The sequence below is a fragment of the Pleurodeles waltl genome, chromosome 3_2 (assembly GCF_031143425.1).
Source record: "Pleurodeles waltl isolate 20211129_DDA chromosome 3_2, aPleWal1.hap1.20221129, whole genome shotgun sequence".
NCBI classification, from domain to species: Eukaryota; Metazoa; Chordata; class Amphibia; order Caudata; family Salamandridae; genus Pleurodeles; species Pleurodeles waltl.
In genome coordinates, this window is record NC_090441.1 from 125,882,830 (window position 1) to 125,903,440 (window position 20,611).

Consider the following 20,611-nt stretch of genomic DNA (forward strand, 5'->3'; position numbering starts at 1 on the left):
CTCCTCAGATAACCCTCGCCTAGGTCTCCGGATGATGGCCCACTGGCCAAGAAGACTTCCCTGCTTTGGACTCTCCAATGAGAGGCATCACCACAGTTTTACCTCCACTCAGGTGGCTGCTTGTCCTTTCCTCCTGGTCCTTGCCCACCCTCCTCCCTGGGTGTCACCTGCCCAGCAGAACCGCTGAAGGTGGGCGGCCCCAGGCAATCTCTTCCTAATCACAGGACCAACCACTCTACATCTCTGCAGAGGCCTCCTCCACTACCAGGACCACTTCCTAAATGACACCAGAACCCTGCTGCATCTCCACGCAGGGTCTTTTCAGAACCCGATGCCGCACTGCTGCTGGTGTAGAGCAGGGCCACCTCACCAATGTCAGGAGTTGTTCAGGTAGACAGTCATTTCCTTTTTTCCGTGTTGGGACCTTAGGTTACAGTCACAGCAGGTGGGGCCTGATAGGGCTTCATTCTCCCTCCAGATCCAATCAGCTCCCAAGCTTGACTCAGCACACAGATGCCAACATCCCATGCATCATCACATCCTCACAGCATCCACAATCGATATTCTACAAATAGCCCACTGGGCCTGTGCATCATAGATACCCCACGGGACTCCATCATCCCTATGCCTTACACCCAGGACAAGGCAGATGCATTCACAGACGCACTACTTTGATAGATCGTCTCCTTTCCTTACACGCAGGGCAACCCAGACATCGCACGTCACTACATTAACAAATACACATTTACAGACATAGCGCCTGGTTTAGATGTTGGCGGACGGGTTACTCCGTCATAGTGGTGACGCATAGCTCGCCTGTCGAATTATAAATCTCATAGGATACAATGGGATTTATATTTTGGCGGTCGGGCTATCTGTCTTGTGACGGAGTAACTCGTCTGCCGACATTTAATCATGCCCATAGCCTCTCGCATTCCTTTCCTGAAGGATGGTCAGTCAGTTTAACGCTCACTGCTGAGAAATGGGGTTATCTCCAAATCGTGAGTCTGATTCCTTGTAAGAGCAGCTCAGCCTTGCATCTGTCTCAGATCAGTGATTTGAACTTCATGGAGTTAGGTAGTGGTAACACCTGCTATTTACAGTGCCTAAAAGGATTGCTTCACGCAGGCATGCCTCGTCAACCAGGCACCCAAATCAGGGTGGCAGCAGGGTCCAGTGTGCACATTGCCGGCTTGTTAACATTGATTAACCAGAATGAACACATCGTGGTGCATACAGACACTCAGATAATTAATGTAACACAGCACATTGTATCCAGCTCTTTTGCTGCTACAGGGCCATCTCACACCAGTTACACCAAAATGCACATTCGGGAACTCATCACCCTGAATGGAACATCCTGTGACTGGAAATTGTCACCTGCAGCAGGAAACCGTTTACCATTTCATGAGGCGAAATTTCCCAATTTCACCAGACTTTGTGGGTGAAATTAATTTGTATATATTTATCAGGTGAAGCTGCGTGTATATTGTATTGATGTTTTTTTAACAGGGTGTCTTTCCTGCTATATTGTGCTGTTTTATCCATGCTTTGGAAGGTGGGGTTAGTAGTGTGTGATGTTGTTGCTTATGCCATTGTGGGGTTTGGAGGCATATGTCCCTGGTGTGTGCCATGTAGTGCATTGACAGCAGCCGCGGCTCGCAGAATGGTCGGGACGGCGCAGCGTGCAGGGGGGAATAAATATTAAATTTATTACATTTTAAAAAAACACTTACCTGCACGCCACCGCACCGCTCTGCTCCTCCGTCTACTCTTCTGCTGCAGGCACGGGCTCCCAGCCTGCCTTACGGCCAATCCTGACGCTGCTCAGAGCCCAGCCAGGGTGTTCCCAGGCAGACTGGGAGCCTGTGCATGCCCGGCAACAGTGTTGCTGGGCTGGAGAGAGGCTACTGGGCATGTGTGTTCGGCCGGCCTGAGACGGCCGGTCAGACACACATGAGCTCTGAATGGAAGTGCTGTGCAGTCCCCCTCACTGCTCGTCACCCCGTGGCCCCGCCCTTTAGAAGAAAACAATAATAAATACAGTTTATTATAGTTTTCTTGTAAAGGTTTTGCAGCTGCTGCTGCTGGCAGAAGAGGGGGGGTGGTGACGCTCCTCCACCCTAACAGAGGAGTACCCCTCATTGACAGTAATACCAAAGGCAGATCCCCCTAGCTGAGAAGTGTAATTTTGAATTGTGCTTGTATTTGCTGTCAGTATTCATTTGTTTTTGTGTATTTGCTATCTCAGTTTGCTTTGAGTGAAAGCTACATACAGCTGGGCTCGGCTGTGTTTTCCGTTTTCTGTTGTGGATCATGTTTTAGGTATCTTTTCGGTGGTGAATGTTTTGTGCATGCTTTCAGTACGTTTTAGGTTTTTACGGCTTAAATGTATGATTATACGATTATGTTGTAAATTTGTGGCATTCTTGTTCTTTTGTTTTTGTTCGCTTGGGTGCAGTAACCGATTTCTTGAAAAGTTTTGGTCACAGAAACATGTAGGAGCGCCAATTAGTTTTGGTGAGGATGTGTAATCCCTACCTTGTGGTGCCTTTGCTCAATTTGCAATTCATTGCTTCTTACTGATGAATACAGAGTTTTGTGATTATCATGAGCGTGGGCACCCACTTTCAAGATTTTTGATGATAAAGGGGCTCATTAAGAGTTCAGCGACTCATAGCCACCGGCCCTATTATGATTTTCCCGCTGGGCTGGCAGGTGGAAACAGTGTTTCCGTATGCCGGCCCAGCGGAATAAAGGCCTTTACATTGACGCCAACTCCTAATGGATCCGGCGACAATGTGGCGGTGAGGCTTGTGCAGCTGCACCCGTCATGCATTTCACTGCCCGTAATTCGGGCAGTGAAATGCATGATGGGGCTGTGCAGGGGCCCCGAGTCTCCCATTCCGCCAGCCTTTCTCTGGCGGTGTAAACCGCCCAGAAAAGGCTGGCAGAATGGGACCCATAATCCCCTGTCGAATTTGAAACTCCAAGACTATCAGGCTGCCTGGTGGCGGCAGCGGGCGTTTCCACTGTGGAGTCTCTGCCACGGTCATAATATGGCAGGTGGACTGCCACTACCACGGCGGTCTGCCTCTCACCATGAGTCTGGCGGTCCGTGGAGCGCCAGACTCATAATTAAGCCCTAGGTCTTTACTCTGTCCAGCCTGTAGCATTTTATTAGGGGCAGCATCTTGGACCATCAGTAGAGATGGAGAGACCATCAGTATGGCTAGATCTTTGACCAGGAGTAGAGAAGGTTTTTTCCTTTCAAGCACTACACCCTGGGCCTTGTCCTCCATTTCTGGTGGACCAGAAGTCGAAACTGGGGGTAGACTGAAGATGTGTGGCAGGAAATTGATCTCCACCTAGCCGTCTTTCGATGTGAGTGAGATCTGCACTCTCCAACATCATATTCTGAATGCTGATCTGTCAGTCAGCCTCCCTGCCTGCACTCTCTTGTCCTGTCTTGCACAGAGACTTCCAGTTCTGGGTGCACTACAGCATGCATGTCACACATATTCAGCTCCTCAGCCCTGACACATAGGTCCTCATTACCAGCTGGAAGTAAAATTCCTATATGTGCAGTAACTCCTGTTACCGCACATATTAGATGAATGAATTGTGATACAAATCCCATTCCCTGCATGCATTTTGACAGGTGAAACCTGCTGACATCTAATAGGAGAATTACTGGTAAATACTGGGACTTGCAGCTTTGGCATGGTACGCACCAAAGTCTAGATCTTGTTCCCAAAAAAACATATTTGGTCGTATTTTATTAGCGGAGGTAGATTTTATCTGGTAAATATTGCACCACTTACTGGTAACCTCATAATAAGGTCCAAAGTGTGCTATAGGCAGGGTGTTTCATCAGAATATCAATATAAAAAATATTGTGTAACAGAAATATTGTTGCCAAAATATCAAGCCCAAAAATATTGTGAAGGTAAGTTTTTATGGGTAAACAAAATATTACTATACTTAACTCCACATGCATGTACCTTGATGATATATATATATATATATATATATATATATATATATATATATATATATATATATATATATATATATATATATATATATATATATATATATATATATAGTAAAGGTACGTAAATGAACACTTTTTGAACTTACCTTCTCAATATTTTGGTTCTCAATATTTTTGCAACACAGTATTTTTCTTCTCAATATTGTGCCATACAACCAATTGTACCATATGACTTGTCTCTCCGGATTAAAGCAGCTCTAGACGCGACAGGTGGACTGAATAGAAGGTATGTCCAGGGGTCTGCTGTGCAGTTGTTGGGTCGCCTCTAAGGTGTAAACCCTAATTCAGGCTACATTTTTACTCCTACAAAGAACTGAGGTAAGTGAAGCAGCCCTTGAAGCCCTCAGCTGCAGTTGACTTCATGGAACTCAGTCATGTGCGGTACATATTAGGGCTTTATGATCTGGGCTTCTCGCGGGCGGTGATTGATGGGCAGGAAGGGCCGGCTCTGATTGAATTCAGACAGCACTGTGGTCTGAAAATAGAATCAGAAGAGCAGTTCCGCTTGCTTTCATCTATATTTTCCAATTTGCATCTTAATTATGGCCACATTGGCTCCCGCGCTAGGTAACCGAGCACATGAGTGAGCGGGGTTGTTTCGTGTGGACCAGTGGTTCCCAACCTTTTGACTTCTGTGGACCCCCACTTTATCAGTACTAGAAACCTGGGGACCCCCACTGAATCATTATTGGAATCCAGGGACCCCCTCTACTGAGCCATTACTGAAAGCTGGGGACCTAATATGTTAAAATTATTACATTTTCTAAGCAGTGGTGGACCCCCTCAGGAGGCTTTGCGGACCCCCAGGTGTCCCCGGACCACAGGTTGGGAACCATTGGTGTAGACTTCTTAGCGCGCTCTCTGCTGTATTGACTCACAATGTGTGATTGCTTGGTTTCCTTTTAAACTTTGATTCAGTTTGCTGCACCTTGCAGCCTACACAGGGGTCCTTACCACGTGCTAGTGAGATTCAGCATTAATAAAGGAACAGCGACCTTTGACCATGGACGCCGATTCATCAAAATGCCAGGGTTAGCGGAAGTGACATCACATGTTTTGACCCCAAATGATGTCACAGAAAGTGATGTATAAGACTTGTGACAGGCTGTCTCTCTCCCCTCAGCTATTTGTGAACTGGGTAACTTTTTCATTTATTATCTGTCACGTCTTTCTCACTTGTTGCAGCCACTTACACACCCCTCCTGTCTATCTTAACTTTCTGATTGAGCTCCTCACACTACGTCTTCCCTTCTCACACCTGACTTTCTCACCTGTTCTGTCTCTTTTTCCACTCTATTTCACATTTCTCCCAGCTCCCCTCCTCCCCTGTCTGTCCCATTCCACCTGTCTGTGTCACAGTATTACTGGTGTCTTTCATTCCTTGTAAAACACACATCCTCTGGACTTTGGGGGTCATTATGAACCCCAGCGGTTCAGACCGCCATGCCGGCGGCGAGTGCAAAGACCGCCACCGGCATGGCGATCTGAACCGCCATATCATGAACACAGTGAGGGCCGGCCAGGCTGCCACCGACAGGCAGCCTGACAGTGGAGGGAATCATTTTCCGACAGGGCAGCGCTGCCGCTTGGATAATGATCCCTTCTGCCACCAGTCTTTCCCTGGCGGGTTCCCCGCCAGGGAAAGTCTGGCGGAAGGGGTGCTTCTGGGCCCCCCTGGGGGTCCCTGCACTGCCCATGCACTTAGCACGGGCAGTGCAGGGGCCCCTGTGCAGTGCCCCATCGCCCAGGTCACCGCCCGATTGACGGGCAGTGATCTATGCAATGGGTGCAGCTGCACCCACCGCACACCAACATTGGTGGCAGCTCCATTTGGAGCCACTGTCAATGTTACGGCCCTTTTCCCCGTTGGGCCGGTGGGCGGAACCGGCCCAGCAGGAAAAATATTATACTGCCGGCGGGGGGTAGTTGCACTGGCGGTCTTCTGTTGACCGCCAATGCGGATCTCGGCGGTTTTAACCACTGAGGCCGTAATGAGGGCCTCTGTCTCTTGATCTGTTACTCTTCTCTTTGTAATGTCTTCTTCCTTTCGATATTCTACCCTCAGTTCTCCTCAAAGCCTGCACCTTTATCTTCCCTGTATTTCTTGCTTGCTCCCTCCACAAGCTCAGGGGCTGCAGGAGGCGCAGGGTCGACCTACAACATTCGCAACAATAAATGAATATTTTCCAAGTTACCTACTGTCCTCCGAGGTCAGGGGGTCGCACATCAGTGCTTAATTTGTGCATGTTGTTTCCGGTGCTGAGCACCGGCACTTATTTGAGGGCCGGGGCTTACTCTTCTGCCTCAAACATTTGCTGCGAGCAAAAGACACACATGAGAAAGACGGAAGAAGGAAAAACCAAAAAGCGTCATAAAGGGAGAAAATAGAAAGTTGCAGGATGAGCTGTAGGGGCAGGGGTGGCCGTAAATGGATTGAAGAGGCCGAGATGGCTTCAGGATTACCCTGCCTCAGTATTCAGTGCTGGCAGATTTAATTACAGCAGCTTCGTGTTTAATAGAAGGGCTTTGAGCACCGGCACCTCTTTATTTACAAATTAAGCACTGTCGCACATACAGTGCTGGGGGTCGCAGGAGACAAGCTGCGATCCCTAAGTGAGGTCCATGCCTTTCACCTGAGGGAACTCAAGGGCAGGCTTCGGTTTTGGGACACAACTGAGGCCTATTGCCCACAATTCACCAAATTCAACCTGCCTTAATTATTGTGCATAGCAGTAGTCAGAAAAACGGAGATTTTTGGTAGAGAAGCTGACGAGCATTTCAGAATGTGAATAATTCAATTGCACTTGCATTGCGGCTGCATCTGTACAGGGCTTTCTACCCCTGCTAAGGCTTCGAAGTGCTTTCTGTGGTCTGATAGCACATTATTCCTTAGATTATGGACCATGATTGAGACCTTACTGGGATGTTTAAGTGTTGATTCTCTGCCCCGGTAGCTTTCAAATACACCTCTGCCAGAAAAGAGCTTTTCTCATGAAATATGTTTAAAGAAGAAAAATAAAAATGAAGGAACCATATGTAAAGCAAAACTGTGTGAATCACTAGATGACAATAATACACACTATTTAAAAAGAAAAATATTAAAGAAAGGTAGGTTTTGTTTCTGAAATTTGAGGTCTGCCGTGTGCTCTTTCGTATTGCCTCTTTGCCTGCTGATGTATTCTGGTCTCTTGAACTTGAGGCAGCTACTGCACTGCCCCAGACATGGTACTAAGTATTCAAGCAACGTCAAATGAGCAAGACAAATCCAAAGTACCAGAGACTTTTTAGGTCGAGCATAGCGTCGAGCATAGCAGCGCGCAAGCGTTGCTTTTCCAACGTGTTGTTGTGTTTCTGGGCTTTTAACCACACCCACCACACGCCCATCACTACCACTCATTCATGGGCTTGCCCTTCAGCAATCCTTTATTTTCGTTGGTAAATGCTTTACATTTGTCCCTCCTTGGGGCGGTTTAGTTACCGCCTTGGACATCACCCCTGTCATGTGGCTAACTGCACTTTTGCAGATACGTTTGACTGCGAGCGAACTTCTTTTTCCTTTTGTGTGCTGCTTCACGCTGACGCCGTGGTGCTTTGAATCAGCTCGCTAATGTGAAACTGTTTCATTTTCATTTTAAGTTTATGTGGCAAGAAAAGTCCGGTTAGGAGTTTACAACGCTAATAGCTCTACGTCGAGCAAACACGAGACCCACTGCATTGCAAATGCTTGTTTTTATTTCTATTGATTTAGTTTTCTCTTTTCCTTGGGCCAGTGCTTCCCAAACCTTTTAGAACCACAATCCAATTGTTAGAATGACAAGTTTGTGCGAACCACCTAGCTTTAATTGACATAAGCTGCATGTTTTTTAATGTAAATAAAGAACCATGCTGTAGCGCATTACCAATTACAGAGCACACATTTTCCAATAAAATGGTGACTAAATTTGCACAGACATACATTTTTACTGATACAACTATATTGCACATAACTGATAATGTGTGGAAATTGGGTTTTAGTGAATGTTTATTATTTGTTCATCACCAAGTAAATGCTAAAGTGCTATGTAAATTATCAAGATTTGTTTTGACCCTATGAAAATCTTTGTGTCGTTACACTTCTGAACTTTAAAAAAGAAAGTGCTTTGCTTCTGTTTTCCTACTGCTGAATGTATACTGTTCATTTAATGTGTTTATATTTTGTTTTGTGTTACATCAAATGATATTGTGCTGCCTTTCCTTTCACACACCCTGTACCCTAGTAAGAGTGCAACGTAATTCACTTTACTTTCTCTGATTGCAAAGTGACAGGAGTTTGTAAACAACAATTCCCATGTTAAAAAACATGAGCTGTAATTTGACAGAAGACGTAACCTGACATTTGACCTCTGTCTTTGAAGCGCAGCAATGAGACAGAATTTAATAGGCATATTTATTTATTGCTTGGACTTTTGTGACCCACCTCAAACTGGCTTACAACCCACCAGTCAGTCACAAACCACAGGTTGGGAAGCACTTCTTTGACCTACAGTTTTTCTTTAGATTCTGGAATAAAGAGGATTCTGCAATAACTTTGATAAAGGCAGCCTGAGTGGGCTAATCATAGGTCACTTAGTTTGACTGGCAACCATAAACGCTCTATAATGCTTGCATTGACCTAACTCTGGGCATGATTTTGCATGTACATTGATGAAATCATTAACTTCAAGGGTGGTGGTAGTCTATTCTCATAGAGACACAAAAACTAGATCATAGGACAGTGTTGGTGGGATTTAACCCAGTGGTGTTGTTACTTCTTCTTTTTCATTGTCACATAGACATACTTTGTTACATTATGATCCTTTATTTTATGTTCTACGATGCGAGTGGCATTTGTATAGAACGTGATCTGAGAATAAATTTAGCAGTATCGTAATGATGAATAGATTTTCTTCTTGTGATGTAGAGCCAGATAGACAATGAGACAATGGGGGGGTGTTCTGAGGGCATCCATCATTGAACACCTCCAAGGAAGATAACAAAATCCCGGTGGTACAGGACTCACAGAGCCAAGTGAGAGAGGCATGCAGGTTGTAGCCGTCTGACTAACCAGGACTTCGATGACCAATTTATGAAGAGGAATGACTTCAAAAGGAATGAATAATCCAAAGTCCAGGGAGAATAGGCGAGTCTTTAGGGATTTTCTGAACTTGGTGAATTCATCCTCTACTCTCAGATGCTGATGTAGAGAATTCCAGCGGGAGGAGACCAGAGCATCGAAGGTTCAACCTCTCTTTTATTTACTTGGGTAACCAGGAGACATCTGCTGGCAGATCTGTGGCTCCTGGTCAGAAGGTAAGGGACCAACAGTTTTTCTATAACCCCAGGCAGAGTGCCACATGTACAGTGCATTTTCAATGTTAAGCTTTCTTGTACTGGGAGCCAGTGGATGTTTTCGGAATAAGGAGTAACGTGGCAGTCTTTTTTCAACACAAGCAGCATGGGGCTGCATTGTTTTGAACAAGCAGGAGTTTTGAGCGAGATGGAAGGCGGAGAGCTGAATATAAGCTGTTGTAGTAATAAAGGTATACCATGGCTACAGAGATGATTGGAGATATTTTTTTAGAACAGTGATGCAATGGCAGACTCCCTTTTAGTAGATAAATATGGAAACTTTACTAATTAGGCAAATGGTGGACAGCATAGTACCCTGGACAAGGTAAAGGGGAGTGAGTCGGGTTGACAGGACCCTGGATCAGGATTTATGTTTCACCATCTCTGAAGCAAATGTTTTTTTTTTCTTTTACATTCGGTAATGGTGTAAGGCAGTGACGAAGGTTGTGAAGCTTTCCAGGTTCATCATCAAGCCTGAAGTGGAAATGGGAGTCATCTGTGTACACGTCAAACCTATCTTGTAAACGTATATGATGACAGCGAGAAGGTACCATAGAAATGTTGATTGACATGGGTGAGAAGGAAGAGACTTGTGGGATGTTACAATTGATGCTGGCTATTCTAAAGAGGAATGGGACATGTTTGACTTGCTAGGAATAGTTTCGAAGAAATGGCTTATACCATGTGAGTGCAGTTGTTTTTGAAGGAATGGCTTATACCATGTCAGTGCAGTTATTTTCTTGTTTGCTGTGGAAGACAATATTTTCTTCAGTAGCTGATGGTCTATTGTCCATGATGTTGAATGTTACTGAAAAATCCAACAGGACGTAAGAGAAGGTCATGGAAATTGAGTGCCTCTTCCCTGATATTTCACAGATTGCACTGCAGATATACTGGCAGTAAAACTCCTGAGCGAGGCCAGGATATTGCTAATGTCAGTATCTGAGTTGGTTGTAGCATACGGAGGTGGGATGTCTAGGTGGGTCTCCGAGAGCAAGGGCCGAGTTTCACAGCCAAAGTGATAACGGTGGTGACATGGCATGCTGCTTGACGAGCTGGGCTACATCATCTTCTAATAAATGTGGTACAGCTCTTTGTGTGAGGTTAATGAATCATCACTGCATGACTAAACGTGATCCTTCATTGCTCTGGCACATGCTGAGTGGTAGCTCTCTGGTGGCAACCAGAAAGACTGTATGATGTGAGGATAATTTAGTTTTATGCCAACTCCTTTAGAGTGCTCATCCTTGACATTTCAACTGGTAGACACCATCACAGTACTATTTATCAGTTTTCAAGGGCGTAGTTTATTGGAACTGATGGAAGTCAGAGTATCCAGAAGCATGGCTAACTTGAAGGCCAGGTGATCCAGGATGTCACCAGTAAGATGGGATAGTTGCTCTACACAGAGGGTGTTGAGGAACACACTGGGGTCCATCCCCTGTTTAATAAATAACCATGGACCCCAGCAGGTATCAAGACCATTGAAACAGTGGCGTTGACAAGCTAAATGTTAGAATAGGATGGAAATGTCTTCTTCTATAGACCGTAGCCCTCACCCACCACGTATGTGGCATGCTTCACCATAGGGCTTCTTCTCATGCCGGAAATGATAGTCCTCGGTGTGGGCTAATACCCAGCTACTTTCGGGAGCTCTTATGGTGTTCAACAGTTGGAGGCTTATGGTGGATGAACGTGAAGAGGGTGAAAAGTGTGTAGGGGAAGGTAAAATGGCCCTGTCACATCTCTTACAAAGATTCAACATTGTTAAAAACATACCTAGTGCTGGACTAAACAAATTTTATTTACATCCTTATTTGGCTTGTCTAAAAGAAAGGAGGGTAATTCAACCCTTATAGACGTTCAACACATTTGAGCCCCTCGCCTGCCCTGACGTGCTGTGGGCTTTCATCAGGACCAAAAACGAATTCTCTGTATGAATCACCCAGCCCTTCCAAGTTTCCTAGGTCCATTCGTGATGTGCTGCTCCAGTCCAGGTTTTTCCTTTGAATTCAGGGACTTGTAATTGTATTCATTCCATTATAAAACGGGACACCACGTACCAGAATTCAAAAGAAATAAAGACCCTGGACTGGAGCAGCACATCACGCATGGACCTGGGAGACTTGACAACTATGATCATCCCAATGAGATATATGAATATTTAGAGCATTTAGAAAAGGATTGCCTAATATTTAATACAGTAATCCTGCAGGTGCATCTGTCACCAGAATTCCTTTGGAAGGGTCCCGGAACTCCCAACCAAAGCCAATGATTACATTGATGTTGCCCCATCGCAACATCTCTGTTTCTAATACCTTTTTTCCCTTTCCCATTTCCCTGCTTACCATCTTTTTTATTTTGTTTATGCTGCTCGTCAGTGTTTTCTAAGGAAGCACGGGCTCTTTTTTTTTTTCCTTGAGGACTACAACTCAGATGTGCTTGACAGTTTTTGCGGTCATTTTTTGTGTTTTTGGTACACGTGAGTGCCAACACTTCCTTGTTCATTTATAGGGGTTCCAGTATGCCTCAACTTCTTTTTAGGTCGAGCGCTCAAGCACTTGGACCTGTTGTAAGTATTGTGGGCTTTTAACCACGCCCATCTCATGCCCATCACTTTAATTCGTTCCTGGGCTTGCTTTTCAAAAATCCCTTGGTGTCATTGGTAAATGCCTTACGTTTGTCCCGCCTTGAGGCTGTTTTTGTCATGCCTTGCAGTCTACCCCTGTTACATGGATTATTGCAGGATTGCTGATATATCTCAGCGTGGGTAAACTATTTTTTTTTCTTTTGCCTCTCCCCTTCTTGCTGCATGGCGGCCATGGCGCTCACACCGCAAACAGGCATTACAGCGTGAACTCGATCTGCCATATTGGAGCACTGGTCACATTGGTCACAGTTAACTAATCAGAGTCATTTCTTGTGGGTGTCCCCTTAAAACACTTAAAATTGGTAAATGCTTTACATAAAACAGAAATCCTCAAAGCAAAAGTGGCTCTCCTGGCACAGTGGGAGAGCCAGTACTACAGTATTCACTGCACTCAGGAAACACGCCCCATAATGCTTTGCAGGACTTTAATTTTCAAAACATTTTTACTCATTGCTCAGCCTGTGGTGGTCCTAGCACAATGGGACCACCTACAAAACGCTTAGCATGACATGCTCTTTCTGTCTGGATCTCCACACTAGGTTAATGGGGACTCAAAAATAATAACCCCTCTCACCATCCAGTGTATTTTTAAGTACTCTCATGGCTGGAACTTTTTATTTTACAGCTGGGAATAGCTTGTGTTTTAAGGGCTCTGTTTGTATATCATTGTTATAGGCCTGCTAATTCTGAAAATGTGGAATGCATTATGCCCTCTATGGGTTAAATATATGGTTACACTGCATTATTTAATGTTGTTTTCTTTTTGTGTGGTCATGTCTTATAAGAGCTAACTATATAATTACATGACCATGTTTCTTACAAATGCTATTTACTTGGCGGTGTCCTCTAAGAGCTGTTCTAAGCATTACAGTTATATCACATACTAAAATATTTGTGGCATGGAAACTTGACCCATAATGCTTTACAGGGCATTACTTCTAGAAAACATTTTTCTCATAAACTAGCCTGTGGTGGTCGTAGGACAATAGGACCACTTTCAAAACATTGACCACAATGTGCTCTTTCTGTCTGTCATCTCTGGGTCACCACACTAGGTTAGTGGGGACTCCGAAATAATAAGCCCTACCACCATTCATTATCTTTTTTAGCTGTCTTATGGCTAGAGCTTTTGTTTTACAGCTGGGAGAAGTTATACTTTATGGGCCTTGTATGTAATATCATTGCAATAGGCCTGCTAGCCTTGAAAATGTGTAAAGCACTACGTCCTCTAGGAGCTAAATATATGGTTACATTGCATTACTTTCTTCATGTGGATATGTTTTTTAAGGGCTGACTCTGTGATGACATGACCATGTTTGTCCAAATATTCTTTTATTGTGGTTGTTCTCTAGGGGCTGTTCTGAGTATTGCAGTCAACATACTATAGTATTCGCGGACAAAATCTCACCATATAATGCTTTGCAGGGCATTACTTTTGCAAAACATTTTTGTTCATAACTCAGCCTGTGGTGGTCCTAGGACAGTGGGACCATCTTCAAAACACTTTGGGCCTGATTCTAACTTTGGAGGACGGTGTTAAACCGTCCCAAAAGTGGCGGATATACCACCTACCGTATTACGAGTCCATTATATCCTATGGAACTCGTAATACGGTAGGTGGTATATCCGCCACTTTTGGGACGGTTTAACACCGTCCTCCAAAGTTAGAATCAGGCCCTTTGTCTGCATCATCTCTGAGTGCCCACACTAGGTTAGTGGGGACCCTAAAATATTAACCCCTCCCACCATTCAGTGTCTTTTAATCGTTCTCATGGCTAGAACATTTGTTTAGCAGCTAAGTTTTGATTTAAAGGCCTAGTTTTTAATATCATTGCAGTAGGCCTGCAAGCCCTAAAAAAAAACACACTCTGTGTGATAATTATATGGTTACACTGCATCATCTGCACCTGTTTTTTTCATGGGGTTATGCCCTATATGGGCTAACAATATGGTTACATATATGGTTAGGGGCTGTTTTGAGCCTCACAGTCTAAAAGCCAACATTTTATTTCTGATAATGGTTTATATGATTGTATATGTTTTAATAATCTCTTCTTATTACAATTATGACTATGATTCGGGCCAATTTAGCATCCTTATTACACTGTAACTGTTTGAGCACTCTTGCTATGTTTGGGTGACCCTTCTAGTTCATTTCTCCTCTGTGGCTGTCTTGTTCTTTTTTGGGGAATTGTGTTAGCCAGCCAGCAACTCTGATGGTGGGGTGGTGAAAGTGGTGTTCTATTGGAATTAGCATGGCAGATTTAAATTAGGATGCTAAATGGTAACATTTTCATTTTTTTGCTTCAGATAGAGGAAGAAGGTAAGCGGGAGTGCTTTAGTTATCTGTAGGGCCACTGGAATTATCTGGCAGGAAAAGACCAAATTATGAGGCAGGGTTCACCAATTTCAACCTAAAGAAAAGTCCAGTTGTGAATTTACAATTCCAAAGGCTCTAACTGAAGCAAATGCGAGACCTTTTGCATTGCAAATGCTTGTTTTTCAGTGCCCTCCTTCCCCGATGCTCCTGCACTCTCCTCCAGACAACATTATGTGGCATTTTGTCACGTGCGATGTAGTGCAAGCAGTGATGAGTCCATTCAGCAGCAAGGATGCTGCACATATACCATATCCCACTACATTATGGTAGATTACATTTATATCAAGTAATTTTTATTTTGTTAAAACACGGTCTTCACTGATTTTTAACCGCATGTTTATAAATCGTATTATTTGGGAGTGCTGTCAGTGTTTACCTGTGAAACTGAAGTCCTTACGATTTTTGCTGTGTACCGTTTTATGAAGTTTTCAGAATGAAAAAAACTGAATGGAAGCAATGACGTGTCACTTGCTCTTTGGCAGGAGGGAGACTCGATTGGAGCCATGGAGAAGGTGTGTCGGCAGCTGACCTATCACCTGAGTCCCCACTCTCAGTGGAGGCGCCAAGGAGTGCTGAAAAGAAAACCCCAGGCCTGGTGAGTGCACACTGCAAGCCTTTGCCTGTAGCTTCTTCTTCAGGCATTGGCATAGATGCCTTTATGACACAAGAAAGAGTGCTTATTGGTACATCACAGGAGCCCAAGGGCAGCTGATTTAGAATCATGTATTATTAAGGGGAGATTGAACGCTGAGGGCCCTAGATCATAAAAAATCCGTCCAATGATTGTTGTATGCTTATACTTATGATTTGCATAGGTTTACAGTTTTGGTAATTAACAATCTTCTAAAAGAGTACAAACTTAAATAAGTATGGTTAGCTGAAAACACATGTAAGTGTTCATGAAGGATATATGCCGAAGAACAATCTTTGTCTTTGAATTTTCTCGTCACCAGTTGTAAAACATTTGGAAAAAAGATGTTCCCATGACGTCCCATACAATATTCAGGTATATGCTTTTTTTTCCCCACCCTGGAATAGAACTCCACACTTCCATCTACAGGACTACACCTGAATGCAACTTTAGCTGCAAAATGTTTGTGAATACCCACAATCCTATGAGTTTTCCGTGCTTTTCAGTATTTACATCTTCACCCACTCCCTGGGACATCCACATTTCTGCCATTCAACGTGTACAGCTACGAGTGCAAGTGGTCCGCCAGAATGGTGCACTGTCCATGTGTCTGATCCATGAGCTAAAATGGCTCGAACCCCGGGGGGCATATTTACAAGCCCCTTGCGCCTCTTTGCGTCACATTAGCATTATTTTTTTATGCTAATGTGGCATTAAGGAGGCATTTTCATCACGCCAAATTTTTTAAGTGGCGCAATGCAAGAATTGTGCCACTTTGTAACCCCTTTCACAACATTATGCCTGCACCAGGCATATGTATGTAAGGGTGGCGTTCCCCTGTTAGGAGGCCCAGAAAAATGGCGCAGTGAAATCTGCAAGATTTCACTGTGACATTTTTAGCATCATTTGTAACACCAGCCTTAAGCAGGCATTAAAATGACACTCCCATTGTATCCAATGGGCCTCCCTTAGGTGGATTAGCGCCATCGTTTTTGACGCTAATCCACCAGAGCGCCACAATAGCATCAACATTTTTTACGCTATTGGCCTAACGTGTGCCATAGTGCGGCGTATTGTAAATATGGAGCAGACATGGTGTCGTTCGGGAGCGCACTGGGGTACAAGAAAAGTGTTGCATCATCTGTGTTGCTCCACTTTCTTGTAAATATGCCCCTGAGTCTCTGAATTAAAATTAGACGCTTTCTTCTCACAGGGTATTTTTATAAGCACATGTGTAAATATATTTGTGAGTTGGGCCCTCTAGGAGCACAACACAGCACGTTTGTCCTGCAGTCATCTATAACACTTTGCATTTTTCCAATTCTATTTTCGCAAACCTAGCAAATTTCTGAGCAATAAATGTTGTAAATTATAGTGAGTAATGAAACATCTTTGGAGACGTTGTTCTCCCTAGACCCTAATAACAATTACATTTACTTATAAGTAATTCTCTGGTTTAATAACAGGAATTATCTCTCCTTGCTCCCTACATTCATAGGTTATTTGTTGGGGACCCACCCACACCTTAACAGTATCTTAGTGTAGACTGACTCTAAAAAGGTTACATGTTTCTTTTAAAATATTTTGAACATGATCAACAGTTTTTTTTTTCATGTAGTGACTTTGCCGCTTGGGATAGAGAAGTGCGACCCCGCTTTAATTTTGGGGTGTCCGGAAATGGGTGCATCCCCCAAGTAGTTCCTCTCCTTCCACCTCCTTTGCTCAGCTCCTTCCCTCGCGAGTGCTAGAGTGCTTTACAATTAAAAGAAAAAGTTCCAGTGCTCAGTGGGACATGCGCACTTCCACACATGCGACCATTGCAAGTCCAGGACTATGATTATAGATGTACATTAACCTCAGCAGGATGTGACAGCAGTGTGGGATAGGAGGGGGTGGTGGAGCACTTACCAGAAAATTTAATAATAAATGTAAGGTAAGTATTGTTTTGTAAGCAACGTCAGCAGGTGACTGAGGCCCGGGTTACGAGATGGTGTAAAGAGTAATCAAGAGGTAGAATGTCAGGAACCAGATTTGAGACTATGGTCCTGGTTTAGAGTTTGGCCAACCGGGCACTCCATCGAAAATCCAATACAGTACCCTGTCCGACAAAGCATCGGTCCACCCGCCTCATTTAGAGTCCAGCACATCTCCAGATTTCTGTTGATGGAGCCCCCCTTGGCTCTGTTTATGGAAATCTTCCTCTGATCTAACTTTTTGCTAGATATAAGACCATGAGTATCAGGACCCCGCCACGAAGAAGGAAATGGCATAAACTAAAGGCCACAGAGTTTATTAACTCATTGCAAAAAAAGAGACCAGAAAACCTAAACACAAATAATATAACTGATTTTACTTACTCTTTTAACAAATGGATCGAGGATATCCTAGAAGAAATTATACCCCTCTCTAGCGCTAGAAAACAGCCACGAAAGAAGTCCTCCCCATGGTTTACCTCAAGCCTACTTGAGATGAAAAGAGAATGTAGGAAGCAAGAGAGGAAGGAAATGGAGGCATACTCAAGATGATTCCATGAAAAAGTAATATAAGAATATGATTCGAGCTTATCATTCAGAAATTAAAAATGCACACTCTATATATTTTTCTGGTAAAATTGAAGCAGCAGCTAACTCTCCTAAGGAGATTTTTAAGGCCTTAAAAGATCTTATTCATCCCATTGAGGAGTCAGAAATTATGGACTCCCCGCAGCAACATGTTGAGGATCTGGCAATTTTTTTTCAAAGGAAAATTCAGGATATTTATGTATCCTTCCCTAACACTCTAAGAAGAGATCACGTGGTGATGGACCAGGAGGTTAGGGAAGAAATCATTTTAACAAACTTTACTCCTATTGGTTTGGATAGAGTTACTAAATTACTGGGCTCAACTAAATCAGGCTCTCCGCTACATCCGGCTCCTCCTCAGATTCTCTCTACGGGAATACCAGTGTTAGGTCCGGTAATCACAAATTTAAAAAACCTAATTTGGATTCTAAGTTATTGACTAACTACAGACCGATTTCACTGATACTTATAATGGCTAAACTTGCAGAGAAGTATGTACATACTCAATTATCTACTCTTCTGGAAGAGAAAAAGATTTTACATCCCACTCAGATGGGTTTTAGGCCATTGCATGGGACTGAAACCACATTGATTGCGATCACAGAAGAAGCAAAAAGGAGGATGGATAAAGGAATTGAAACAGCTATCATCCTCCTAGATCTGAGTGCGGCATTCGATACGGTTGACCTGAATATCCTTAAAGATAGATTGCGAGGGAGTGGAATCTCTGGAGTAGCCTTAGATTGGATTCTATCGTTTATCCATGGAAGGTCTTTTCAGGTACTGGATAGATCGTGTACTTCTAGGAGTACTTTCAGCAGCTGTGGAGTCCCACAGGGGTCTGCTCTGAGCCCGCTACTCTTTAATATCTACATGCGGCCATTAGCAGAGATCATTGAGCCATTTGGACTGAACCTGGTGTCCTATGCAGATGATACTCAACTTATTGTTTCCCTCTCCAATACTCAACCGGATATGGGGACAACATTATGTCCTTGCCTGAAAGCAGTTGCTGCATGGATGTCGGGAAGTAAATTGAAGCTCAATGATGAAAAAACTGAGGTCATGCTCTTTGGGCAAACAAAAACTTCCTTAGCCAATCTTAGCATTTCAATAGGAGTGCCCACTCTCCCGCCCCCTAAATGTCTTATTAAAAGTCTTGGGGTATGGCTGGACCCCCAACTCTCAATGTCACAACACGCTAATAGAGCAGCTGGAACCTCCTTTGTTCTGCTCAGGACTCTGAGGAAGGTTTTAACAATCCTGCCTTTTCTTGCCAGGAGATTGGTTATTCAGGCACTGATAGGTTCTCGTCTTGACGATGGCAATGCCATGTTTGTAGGATCACCAAGATATGTGATACAAAGATTACAGAGGGTGCAAAACGCAGCTGCACGTTTGCTTCTAAATACACCTAAGCATCATTCCATACGGGCCGGAATTTCTTCCTTACATTGGCTCCCAGTAGATAAAAGGATTCAATTTAAGGCTTTATGCCATATTCATAGAACTGTATTCAATCAGGGCATTGAAATGCTCAAAACACTGGCATCTGTTTACATTCCGGCCAGACCTCTCAGATCCTCCTCAGCTATGCTGGTCATAGTCCCAACAGTGAAGAAAGCAAGATGGGGAGGAAGGTCTTGGTCATATCAAGGTGCTATACTCTGGAATAGCCTTCCTCTTAATATTAGATTACATTCACAAGAGATTCCTTTCAGGAAGGCCTTAAAAACCTGGCTATTTAAAGCTTAATTCCTATACGAATATGAACAGTGACCAGTCCGTGTTGCAGTATAAGCGCTACGAGGACTTTGGGCAGTTTAGGCACTATTTAAGCAATTATAACATAACATAACATGCCTGTGGAGTAGGGTCCGTTGGAGGAAGGACAAAACACCATCTGCTCTGTGATGTCCTTTTTTCCTGTCCCTCTCTTCAAAGTGAGGGACAGGAAAAATACACCCCCCCCACACACACACACACCCTGAGAGAATACTCCCAGGGTGCCAATGTCATTAGTTTTTTGTTTTCCAATAGCAAACACTCAAAACTGTTTTGAAAAGTTTGGTGTACGTTCATCACAATTGTCAGTGGATGTACACCAAACGTCTTGGACGCGGATGGAACTGTTGTGACATAGATTCCTTTCAATATACAGAGTTAAACGATCACAGTGGTAGCAGATTGTGTAATGCACGAAGTACACAAGAGTTGTCTATACAGTGCTGCAACAGACTACAACGTTGCTACCAGAAAGAGTACTGGGAGTCATGACAAAAGCATCACTGAAATGTAATAACAAGAGTTGTCTAAAATCCAACAAATGAGGTAATAATGCAAAATATAATGTAAGATGTAATGAAATTGATCACACAAATGATTTTCTTTATTATATGTGGCATCAGTAACTGTATATACTTTATGATTGAATATAATATATGTAACATATTAGCATACACAGTACATTCAGGTGTGAGGAGTAGCATTGCCAATGCCTGACAATATTACTAAATTTGTATGTGGAGATGGGTTGTCCCCTGCACCGGCAGACATCTCTAAGTGTGGCAGGGAGCACACCCTGGGGATGGAGAAGGTAATGTCCTCCAACATCCAGGCAGACTCTGCTCTAAACCAGCCCCTGTGTGCTCACAGTGCTTAGGGAAACATGAAAGGTTGATAGAGAAACAGCCTGGTTGACCCAGATGAGAACGGGAAAAGAATGGTATGTTATGCTATGCTATGTAATTTATATAGCATCCCTAAAGTACACATATGCACACACCATTTATGGCATTATTCATATATGTGAATCCCATGAGTCTTTCTCTGTTGTTATCCCTGGCATAGCTACTGGAAGCCATATCCTAAGGAGCTTTTCAAATTGTATTAAAGAAGTCTTGCTGGTCACGTGCAAGAATACAGTATGTCAAAGTCTTGCATCGGCTGTGGAAAAAGCTGTCTC

At 43.7% G+C, this 20,611-nt stretch overlaps 1 protein-coding gene across 1 annotated transcript in view; it reads left to right on the forward strand.

The window, feature by feature from the left end:
- Positions 1 to 20,611, forward strand: part of LRRC75A (leucine rich repeat containing 75A) — an 805,747-nt gene that overhangs the window by 532,896 nt on the left and 252,240 nt on the right. Inside the window, exon 3 of the mRNA XM_069226974.1 lies at positions 14,937 to 15,049. Coding sequence (XP_069083075.1) covers positions 14,937 to 15,049 — 113 coding nt within the window. The remainder of the gene's footprint in view (positions 1 to 14,936; positions 15,050 to 20,611) is intronic.